Raw genomic sequence first — 11,451 nt, forward strand, 5'->3', positions numbered from 1 at the left:
CAGATACTTGAGATAACAGTTCCTCTTTTGATGTTGACATGTCCTCTGGAGGGGTCATAAAAGTAGTGGGGGTGAGGGGGTACCAAAGGTGATTGTAATCACAGTAAGCAGGAAATACCTTCAACAGCATTCTACATTGTTTCTTTCAAATCCAGCTAACAGAGAGGAATCATATCTTAACAAGTCATATTCTGTTTGTTTTTTTAATGTTTGCAGGCTTCTTAGTCATCACCCGCGATATCCATATCTATCCATCTAGATCACAGATATTGCAAACAAATGTCCATACAAGTACTGTACACTCATGTTGAAGACTTCATTACATTTGGGGCTTGCCTGCCTCACTGAAGAGTCCCGACAGACATATCACTCTTACTTACCAAGCTGGAATTGGTGTTATTGCTATCTTCTTCAGGCATGGGCAGGAACACGGCCAGAGCTACGCAGTTTACAAAGATGGTCAGTAAGATGATAATCTCAAAGGTTCTGGACGAAGATGGTCAAGATTAATACACAAGGACGATGGGAATTCCACTTTCTCCCAAAAGAAATCAGAACAGATTATATTTGTTATGGGTAGACTGCGCTAAGGGCCCCGCCATGTCAATTGACATGGCACATCTGTCTTGTCCAAGTATACTGAGCTGTCATATACAAGTAAGACATTAACAAGTGATTCAAGATGAGTATTGTGGTGTCCCGCAGGGCAGGTTCAGCAGCAAAACATCATGTAATTGGATAATGGTGTCAGCACAAACTCCCTTTATTTGCACTTCCTGTAAATCTTGCTGTGGGTTTGGTCTTTGGCTCCTTCAAGGGGGATGCACAAAAAGAAAAATTGCCTCTGGACAGTTCAGTTGGATTTCACTTAAAGTCCAGTTCTTTTTCATTCAATCTTTAAGAACTGTTTGTATTAAAACAATAAACATTTAAGTTTTATGTGCAGTACATTCTAATCCAATATTATGAAGTAGAGTTTTGTTATCTTCCTTTATTTAAATGCAGTTAAGCATGCAAAAAACAATTTATCTTGGGTGACTTGCCCTTTGGCAAGACAAGAAAACAACAGATCAGCCGCATTTAGAAGACGCAAGAGGGAAATCATGCTTCAGTGTGCTGCATTGTGCATCAGCAGCCCTGCTCCACATGATATGGAATATTCGCCTCCATGCTTTCTCATTCTCACCCATAGGGGGCTCAGTCAGAGAATTCCCCCCTGCCAGGTCAGCATCATGTCCTGTGATATAGCAGGACAGCTGCAGGTCCCAAGAATATGTCCAAAGCACCGCAACACACACTTGTGTGAAAATGAGTCGGGCTCTTCTACCATTCTCGTAATGTCACTATACACTGCACGTTCTTTCGTCTGTGAGAGCTGAAAGTGTTTTTGTTTTTTTCTGCAAAGCTGCAACTACACTTGTGGGCGACATCTGCTGCAGGGTGACATACCAATGTGATTATACTTATGCAATAAAAAAAGCTCATGACTTGAATGAGCATGTGGTGACAAATTTGTACATTCCCATAATGGGGTCAATGTTTACGATCTGTGTACGCTCTTTCTTTCCGTGTTGACTTTCCCATATGTTCAGAAATCTAACATATACATATACATATATCTATATATAAAATATATCTCCATCCATCTATTTTCTGATCCACTTATCTTCACAAGGGTCGCGGGCGTGCTGGAGCCTATCCCAGCTGTCTTTGGGCAGTAGGCGGGGGACACCCTGAACTGGTTGCCAGTCAATCGCAGGGCACAGATTGATGAACAACCATCTGCACTTACAACTAGGGACAATTTAGAGTGTTCCATTAACCTGCCATGCTTGTTCTTGGAACGTGGGAGGAAACTGGAGTACCCCGAGAAAATCCACACAGGCAGAGGGAGAACATGCAAATTCCACAAAGGAAGGCCAGAGCCGGAATCGAGCCCTGCACCTCCTGACTGTGAGGCCGACGTGCTAATCAGTCAACCACTGGGCCGCCCATATCTATCTCTTTTTTGATATATCTATCGATCGATCGCTAGATATTTATATAGATAAATAGATAGATCTATTTATATTTATATACACATATATATACTGTATACAGTATATATATATGTATATATATATATATATATATATATATGTAGAGAGAGAGAGAGAGAGAGAGAGAGAGAGAGAGAGAGAAATGTACAGATAGATCGATAGATAGATAGATAGATAGATAGATAGATAGATAGATAGATAGATAGATAGATATCAGTAAATCAGCCCTAAATTGTTAAGTAGGGAACTTAAGGGATCCGAAGGAGCAAAACCTTGGCCATCATCCATATACTTCTCAATTTAACAGCCAAGCTGTCGTCTATAAAGACAGAAATTAGTGTCAGCTAAGTTTGTTCTGGGTGTTGAAGATGTCTGAACCAAGAATGGGCATGAAGCTAAAATAAAAGCAGGAAAGTCCCTGCAGGATCCTCATAACATCACTCAGCGGACAGCCGTCTGCTCAAACGCCGAGCCTCACATCGTGGAAGCATTTGAGCGCCATTTCCACATTAAACAGAGAATGGCCTTGCATTCATGGTGACAAAATTGACTCGGGCGCAGGCTGCCAGAGAATAACAGAAGTCTTTACACGTCACAGAGTAAAATGAACGAAGATTAAGGAGAAGTGGCCAATGCTTTGACATCATATCAGTATACAGCTTGTGTAAAGTATCTTAATCACAGCTTTATCAGGTTGCGCAATAGTTTGAGCACCTGCCGCACCACAATCACCGTCTCTTTGGCTCAACAAATAAGCACCTGTCATAAATGGCGATAGAATATAAAGGATACTTCCACTCCACAATGTTGATGCAGGCCTTTCGGAAGGGGTTTTTAAGAGTGAAGAAGAACAGGGATCTGGCAGGTCTTGGGTTGCCCCCCGTGGCCTGTAACTTCTTCAGCTTCTCCCGCTGCTTCCTCTTCAGCTCCTCTTCATTCATGATGACCGGCTTGGACGCGTCCGAGTTTGCTGCCATCCTGGAGACTCCAACACACCTTAATCCCGGAGAAATATTTCCACTGGCTGTACAATCCCAACTGGGGGTTGAGTGGCCCTCCTTGTACCGGCAAACCTGAGAATCCGGTTTATGCTCCTCTGTCTCTCCAGCAGAGCGAAAGGCCTCTCCTCACTGAGGACTTCAGACAAGAAGATCTGCGGGCCAAGTGGTTGGAAGCACAGTTGGCCCTGCTGGAGTTTAATTTTAGACTGTGAACCAGTGGCGAGCCATGCTTGGGGATGGTAAAAAGGTTTGGGAGGGGAGTGGGGGGGGGGGGGATAGAACGTGGAAGAAGGGAGGGGATGTAATCAAGAGGGGAGCATGGGGGGGTGACGGCGTGAAACTAAGGCTGATGAAGTCTTCATCCTCAGTGTGTACATCTGTTCCCCAGGTTTATGTTTTTTTTTTTTTTTTTAATTGAGGGAAGTGTATGATTATTCAACACCAACAACTACTCACTCACTTTGCCCAAATAAATTAAGACAATAAAAAAAGGTTGCGTGTTTGACATTTGTTCGGACTTGTTTGTATGCAAAAATAGATCATGTTGCATCAACATGTGCTCCATTTTAAATCGGTAACGTGATGAAAAGTGAAGATGCAACTCAACATACATGTTCAAGAATCATTGAACTGATAATTTGACAAGCGAGCAGTATTGATACCGGGCAAATCGTAGTCCATCACGTTGTATGTCGCTCTCTAGTGCTAATATTCAGTATGAGCAAATTAGGAAGACAAACACACCCACAATTACTTCTTAACCAGTGATTTCTTATTTTGCATCGAGACAAATATACAGACAAATCAATATAAATACAAAATAACAGCAAGAACATTCAAATTAGTCATAAATCAATCATGACAAATTAAATGATGAAAACTAAGTGACTGGGCATTACATTAGGAGCAATGGGGATTTAAAATACAACAAAGTGAATTTATATGATACCAAGTCATACCGCCAGGCTTAATCATCTGCTAGTTATTTTTGTAAGATATGAATAGCGTGCACTGGGCACCAAATTTTGATTTGGCTTTTGTGCATCACCAAAACAAAGGAAAAGAGGAAAAACACAAATAGAACATACTATGATTATGTGCACAACGTACCATCAACAGCAATAAATTATGAATAAACAACTGGTGTGCTTGACGAGATTTTCCTAATCCTTCAAACAATGCTTCATGGCCAACAAAAAGTGTCACACATTTTGTGGAGCTCACAATGAGATTAAAACCAGGATAAAAGGACATTCATGTGTGTTGCAAGGCCAAAAGGTAAAATGGTTGAGCTTATGTTTCGTAGCAAAGGCTTGCAATAATTCTGTGATTGGTCCAGTTGCAAATGAGGAAAGTGCATCAGAGTCCAGTCGAAAGCCGCATCTCACACAATTACTTATTTATTATTTTTTTCATGGGGAATTTTTCCTCCACTTGTCGCTAAAAAATACCCAACTATTGCTTTCTGCAACACCCTAAAATGCCACAAGGGGGGCGCCGAAGCCCTGGCTAATACAACTGATCATTTGAATAAGTTTTTTTGGAGTAGGGAGGGATCTAAAACAGGCAGGATATGGTTCTCGAGGAACCAGAGTTTCCCTACCCCTGTGCTAAGATCAGCCACGTTAGAGCAAGCGGTTAAGGGAGTGAAATAAATGAAAAACAGTCGCCATGTCCATTTTGTGCTCACAACCATGGTGAACATCTGTGCTGTTTACAGTTGCTCTCATCCCTCAACTAGAGTGAAGAAATCATTCTTTCTGATTACGGCAATGATTTTGGTTTAAACCAGGGAAGAAAAATGAAGCAACTATAAATGAAAGAAGACCAGCACAACCCACTCTTTGACATGACCGCGTTTCACAATCAGAACATACAAGGATATGCTCTGATCACTTTAAATCAGATCTTTTTTTTTTCTTTTTCATGTGCAGTGGGTCATTAGATTGACCTTTTGATTGTAAATTTGAGGCAGACGTAATGATTACTGTTTGCATGCCAATGCAAGTTTCAGTTTGCATTGCCATTCAACATTAATCAGCTGATTATGGGATGAGAATCAAAGAGTGTGGTTATTACAAGGTTGTCTGCAATTATCGTAGACTCCACTTTGGCATTTGGGTGACAGAGACTCTCCTCACTTTGCTTTTCAACCAGATGGGACATTATGAAATGACATTTTACTTAAGTATTATTGGAACACAATAAATGTATGCCATTTCTGTATTGGCACATCTTGGCAAGTTGGACGTGGAGGTTCATGGAATACAACATTTTTGCCCTTCATCTGCCAAACAAATTTTGAACACATCACATATTTATGGTTTAATCTATTAAGGTAGGCAAATTATAAGCCTTTTTTTTGGGGGGGGGGGGTGTTACTCTAATGTACATTCAGTAGTTGGTTCGCCACTGGTAGGTTATTGACAAGGAACCCAAAGATAAGTAGGGAGAAGTGTCATGATCATCAGCGTTACACTAGGAGTTATATTTTTGGGTCAAGCCACGGAACTCCATTTTGTGAAATTGTGACAGTGAAGAGCAATAAAGAAAGTGCAGCTGATGGCAGAGGAAATACCCGCTCTCAACCTGGGTTCTGAATGGTCGACGCTATGTTTAACTAAGCATCTTGTGGCGGTCAAACACAGTCTTGCGCTGTTCCTGGACCTGCTTCTTCCAGCGTTGCTGTGCCCCCTCAACCCGCTCCAGCACTGTGTTTCCTCTGGCCTGGCTGCTGCCTACCCGTGGACGCATCTCCTAGACGCAGGCAGAAGAGAAGCGCGCACATGGAGAAACCCAGATACTTGAAAGCAAAAGGAATGGCTACCTTGAGCCGATGTCAATGCACGTGCCGAGTATTCAACATACCTCAGAGTCCTCCTCGTTGTGCAGGGGCTGGGTGTATGCGTCGTGCTTGCGGATGAGAGGATCCACCAACAGGAGGAACAGCATGTACAGCAACAGTGCCCCCACAACAGATAGGTATATGATGATCGTCACCTGTGGCAAAAGCAGTCATTGTTAACCAGAGCTTGTGCAACTATTTAGTACAGGGTTGGGCAACTGGCACAAGACACATGTTCAAAAATCATCATGTAGTTAAAAAAAAAATACAAAAAAAAAAAAAACAGTTATTTTATTTATTCTTTTTTTTTTACAAACCCCCAAATTCCTCCTGAAATGCAGATTTTAAAAAATGGGAAAACTATTCAATATATGAAAAAAAAGAACAAATAGAAAAAAAAATACGACAAACCTGCAGGGGTCCACTCTCCTTTCAAGATGTAATATCTGAAATTACCACTGGATGGCAGACATTTCTTAGTTGCACCAACATCATACTGTATATGAAATGAATCTGGCTAACTTGCTCGACCAGTGCCCTCTTGCAGCCCAGCCTACATCCCGTACACTATGCAACAGTACACGCATGTCGCATTATCGGTCCTCGTTTCGTTCCTATGCCGTAAAATTATCTGAATTTCATCATGAAAATTGCTGTAGATTAGGGCTGGAAGGCGATCTTGCCACTGGTTTACTTATTTTTCCTGATGAGAAAAAAATAGGATGGTCTGGGAGTCATAAAGTGCAGTGGACAGCATCATATTGGCAGAAGAGTGACGCCCACATGTGTTTTGTTGTTGTTGTTTTTTTAGGCAGCGATTATTATGTTAGCAAGGAATTCTGGGCCAGTTGTGAATCAGCTATTTTCCCGTGATTACAGTAGGTTGGTCGTGAATAGGTTATTTTAGCCTGATGCCTGCTGTGTTACGGTTCTACTGGCTTCCACCTTAACTGGCTCCCGATTCCAGCTGTGGCCGTTCGAATAAAAAGGGTAGAAAGCGGGATTCGGACAGGAAGGAATAAAGCCGTACCTGCCCGGTACAGCACAAGGAGGCACACTTTGAGCAGCGCATAATTTATACTTGATATTCCTGCGAGATACACGGCAAAAAACACCAGGCGGCGAGTTGCCGGTCACGTCAAAATAACCACTGCCAAAATGTTAAGAACCCCTAATTGACAAATAATAATAATAATAACTGAGGTAGTAAAAATTTACTAGTGAGGAAGCCTTGTCCTACCTTGATAGTGTTGCTGCTCCGCTCCTCGTACTTGCACTCACAGAGCAGGCAGTAAGCCTCCACATCATGGCCAGGCACCGGCATGGGATCCACCACATGGAGGCAGTGGCTAGGGGAAAAGACAAACTACATGTATCAGAATTGAACAGGCGACGAATCTCCAATTGGTTGGAACGGAACAAGCGGAGAAACGCGTTGCATTTACCAATCCTTTTGGGAAACATTTCTGTTGTAGATGTGGCCAGTGATGTTTCTGTAAGGCGGGCAGATGCACTTGCAGCGAACGTCTTCAAAGCTCTGTCATTGTAGTAGAACCAACGAAATAGAGCACGACTTAAATGAAGGGCTACTTGCTGTTCATGGTATTTAAAAACATCAACAATAAAATACAACATGCATGAAACATAGTATATTTTGTCATATCACTTTTGTTTCCGATATAGTCCTGCAAATGGATATCTATTACCTCATGTGTTGACAGAACATTATGGTTCGTTCATAATAATTTCACCGAACAGGTTTTTTTCCCCCGCAGGATGTACGCCTGTTTTACCTTGGCGTCTGCACGAGCAGCAGCATCCAGCAACAGCGCCACGAGCGCTGCAGCGACGACAATTCTCCACGAAGTTCCCCCGCAAAACGGCATTCTCTCAGCGGCCCTCAACAAGATGCCGTTTTCCGCCAGAGCAAAATGCAACACAGGAGCAGAATGAATGCGCAACACTCGAGAAGCTAATCTGTTCTGACAGTGGCCGAATTGCTCCACTTCCTATTTCCGGTTTATCGTCACAGAAGAAGCAAAGCGTGCAGACGCGCGCGCACACACACGCACACTCACACGCACACACACGCTGCCACCTGCTGGATAAAATACATGTACAGAATCGATACAAGGAAATTCGTTAACCAATTGAAACCATTCACTGAAGGTCAGGTTTTACAATACTAAACATTAAAAACGCTGTTGCTATTGTTGAAATACTTTAAAATAGGAACATTTAGCAAAATGTGTAAAACATTTTGTAGGGGGAACATTGAGTAAAAGGCACATTTATCAACAAAATCACAATAGTACAAGAAATGGGTTAAATATTAAACTTGGTGCGATTATTCATTATGCTTAAACTCATCAATTTCCTCGAAGCCCTTATTTAATCGACTGAATCAACTTTTAGCGTTTTGTGGACATGCCAGGTATGATTTGAGTAAAAAGAAAGACAATGTGGAAAGAATATTTTGCCATCATCCGTAGAGTAAATGTGGTTTCTTCTTATTGTCTGTCTCTTCTACTGAAGGTAATTTCATTATTTTTTCCAGTCGTGAAAAGCATGACTTCGGCGTTTTTAAAGTCATCATTTTTTTCCCATCAATTCAAGACAACACTGCATACAATTGAAATCCCGCTTCGCTAGTTGAATGTGAAATTTAAGACCTGAATCCTTGACCAAATCAATACCTCTATTTCCTAGTAATCCTGTTTTCATTTTTTTTCTGAATCGTCAGATACGCTTAATAAGCCCAAGGAATCGACAAATTTATCCTGCCCTGAACCACTTGGGCTTGTGGTCACAGAAATCGATTATAGACACGGTTATTTCTCTAATAAACCGAGATATTAGTGTTGAAATGCACAAGCCATCCTCTGTCTCACCTCAATCATCTGTGCGCTCGTCATCATCCACACGGCCCAAAACCTTGTCTCTTCTGTAAATACGGTTAGAGCACACGATGTGGGGCACAAGTGCAGGGTTTTGATTTGAAACCTTTGTCTTTTGTTTACTATTGCTTGTGTACAAATGACATGTTGTACGTATTACGACCAAACATTTTGCTTTCAATTACGTCAAAAATGTCCCGGTCAATGCACACTCGGAAAAGCATTTTTTACAATGAAAAATCCCCAACCGTTTTTGAGATTGAATAAAAAAAAACTGCAAATCAGACTTTGCTAATAATTGTCTAAATGCAATTAAAAAAAAAAAGTTTTGCATTTTCCAGGCCTCAGTACAGTTCAGAGCTCTTAAAAATAAATAATGAAAGGATTGAATCGTCTTTTGGAGAGTGAGAGAACAAGATGAATGCAGACGAAAGCAGTGCAAGTTGAAGAGAAGCGGGCTGTCAAGCAGTAACAACCCAATTAAAATGGTCCATAATCGATTCACTGCAAAGCAATGCGCCGTCCAAACAACCTTAGGTTATTTTTTTTTTTATGTACAACCCACCCCCCGTCCTCTAATTACATGGAACTATTGACTGAATCTATTAATTAGTTTTCATGTTGGCAGTCTGCCACTAGGAGATGCTACAGCACAAGGCTCCTAGCAAAACGAACGACCGCGTCTTGGTGGCCAATGGTTGGGAGGGATGCTTGTACTGGGCCAGTTCAACAAGATTGAAAGTGTCGTTGTATCTCACCCGAAAATGACAAAGAGCCAAAAAGCCAATTTGCATTGGAGCAACAATATGTGAAAAAAAAAAGACTTTGTAGGACAAGTCTGAATATCATTGGACGTCACACTGATTTGTAAAAAGAAGATATACAGTATAGTGACTTTATCTATTGCCATGGTGACCTCGTATCACCTGTCACTACAGTACTTTGGCGTTGTGCAATATTGGTGAACTAGCCAGGGCGGCTCCCACATTGCATTAGCAGTAGTCTAAGTGCTCACACAACTGTATGATGTTGCGTGATGTGCTTGCCACTCGCCAAAGTGATCATCAGTCGGCCCATGTTTATTCATGTGTTTGTAGAATGTGATGTGTTGTTTAACGTGCACCTCTGTTCATTGGTATTGTCCACGCAGCTTAAAGGCCGGAGTCACATTTGTTAAAACCGTCATTAGGCCTTATGTTTCTGATTAGTGGGGGGCGCACAGAACATATTATTGGAAAGAAAATTTGGCACTTGACTTCCTCTTAAAACAGATGTTTTTTACAAGGCAAAATTCCCTGTTTGCTTCTATATCAGGAGTAATACAACTTTCTTTTTTTTCATTGCAAACATTCTGAAGAAGTCACGCATGACCTATGGGAAGAAATGCTTTTGTGTCCTTATTCTTCACAGCTCTCAACCTTTTACAATGGTTCCTTTTGACCTTTATCATATCGTCTGCAGTGTTTTTTTTCACCTTCTCTCTTCCTTTAGATCATGCTTTTGTGGAAGACGCCGTTTGAATTACAAGACTATCTCTTGGCTACTCTCATCCAATCTCGTCTCATTCGTCTCCCCTGCCCTCAGCAGGAGAAGCGATTCTTATGGACACCCATGGTAATGGCAGTCATGGGAGGCAGCAGACAGTGGCAGTCCAGGGGCAGCACAAAAAAAACTATAAATCACAACTCGTGGTTCCGCCCTGCTGAGTGTCGCCGATCACACTCCACCAAAAAGCAATTCTGCCAACATGTGTTTGCACATTTGTCTTCATCAGCCTCTGGCCTGTTTTGAGCCCCTGTGACTGACATTTTCTTTCCCGTGGAAGCCAAACAGAATTTACTTCTTGATCAAACTATTTACACATTAGCCTCAAAGGTTTGCTTGACACCAAAAAAAAAAAAAAAAATTGATCTGGCTTGAAATAAATATTGTTACCAATAACGTGGAACAAACCTTTGAGTTGTTTTTTTTTTTTTCGTTTTTCTGTGGAACTTACCGTCAGCTGTTTGCTGGATTTTTTTTTTTTCGTTTTTCTGTGGAACTTACCGTCAGCTGTTTGCTGGATTTTTTTTTTTCGTTTTTCTGTGGAACTTACCGTCAGCTGTTTGCTGGATTTTTTTTTTGGGGTTTTGTGCTCATCCTGTTACTCTTCCATGTCCAGGTGAAATTCCAGTGGTCATTTTTTTTTTCTGAAATCAAATCATGTGCCAGCCATTTTTTTAAGTGTAATGTTCCAAGATGAGTTTGAGATGATACTAAACCGCAGTGGCGGACCCTGAGGGCCAGCAAGGCCTTCTCTGCTGGCCTAAACATTCTCAGAAAAGTAAATAACATAAATTTGTTATTTTATTTTCATAAATATGTTAACAAAATTATTCTCTGTATTCTTTACGTCATATTATTTCCACTTAGTTGAGTGGCTTTCAATGTTATTTTAAATAACATTGAAAGCCATTCGAAAAATAACTTATTATGGTAGAGTTTTTAACCAATCATATTTCATCTAGCTTGTGTTGCCAGGATAATTAAACTTGCTTGGGGCCTTCAGATTAAACAGTTCAGACCCCTGTGCGCTGTAAATGAACGGGCACCGTCAGGTTTCAATAGCCAATCAGATCACGAGTCTGAGACTCGTGATCTGTATCCTGTATCCTGACTTGTTCTCGTCT

General features: G+C 41.3%; 2 protein-coding genes across 2 annotated transcripts in view; both read right to left on the reverse strand.

The window, feature by feature from the left end:
* LOC109531393 (dihydropyridine-sensitive L-type skeletal muscle calcium channel subunit alpha-1-like) overlaps positions 1-3,232 on the reverse strand; it is a 21,727-nt gene extending 18,495 nt beyond the window's left edge. Inside the window, exons 1-2 of the mRNA XM_019895685.1 lie at positions 2,832-3,232; positions 381-486 (exon numbers count right to left, since the gene is read on the reverse strand). Coding sequence (XP_019751244.1) covers positions 381-486; positions 2,832-3,016 — 291 coding nt within the window. The 5' untranslated portion in view covers positions 3,017-3,232. The remainder of the gene's footprint in view (positions 1-380; positions 487-2,831) is intronic.
* Positions 3,233-3,790: 558 nt separating this feature from the next.
* tmem9 (transmembrane protein 9) lies at positions 3,791-7,916 on the reverse strand. Its single transcript, XM_019895678.1, has 5 exons — positions 7,679-7,916; positions 7,331-7,422; positions 7,126-7,234; positions 5,909-6,040; positions 3,791-5,797 (listed from the first exon to the last, which is right to left on the reverse strand). The coding sequence occupies exons 1-5, from the start codon at positions 7,769-7,771 to the stop codon at positions 5,657-5,659; spliced, it is 567 nt and encodes a 188-aa protein (XP_019751237.1). The 5' UTR covers positions 7,772-7,916; the 3' UTR covers positions 3,791-5,656.
* Positions 7,917-11,451: the final 3,535 nt, after the last annotated feature.

This window comes from Hippocampus comes, unplaced genomic scaffold (assembly GCF_001891065.2).
Source record: "Hippocampus comes isolate QL1 unplaced genomic scaffold, H_comes_QL1_v1.1 scaffold113, whole genome shotgun sequence".
NCBI lineage: Eukaryota > Metazoa > Chordata > Actinopteri > Syngnathiformes > Syngnathidae > Hippocampus > Hippocampus comes.

Excerpts from the sequence above, each read along its gene's own strand:
- tmem9 (XM_019895678.1), bottom strand. The coding sequence starts at position 7,771 with ATGCCGTTTTGCGGGGGAACTTCGTGGAGAATTGTCGTCGCTGCAGCG. Across the intron at positions 6,041-7,125 it reads GGAGCAGCAACACTATCAAG|GTGACGATCATCATATACCT; the intron begins GTAGGACAAGGC and ends CTTTTGCCACAG. Across the intron at positions 5,798-5,908 it reads ACAACGAGGAGGACTCTGAG|GAGATGCGTCCACGGGTAGG; the intron begins GTATGTTGAATA and ends GCCTGCGTCTAG.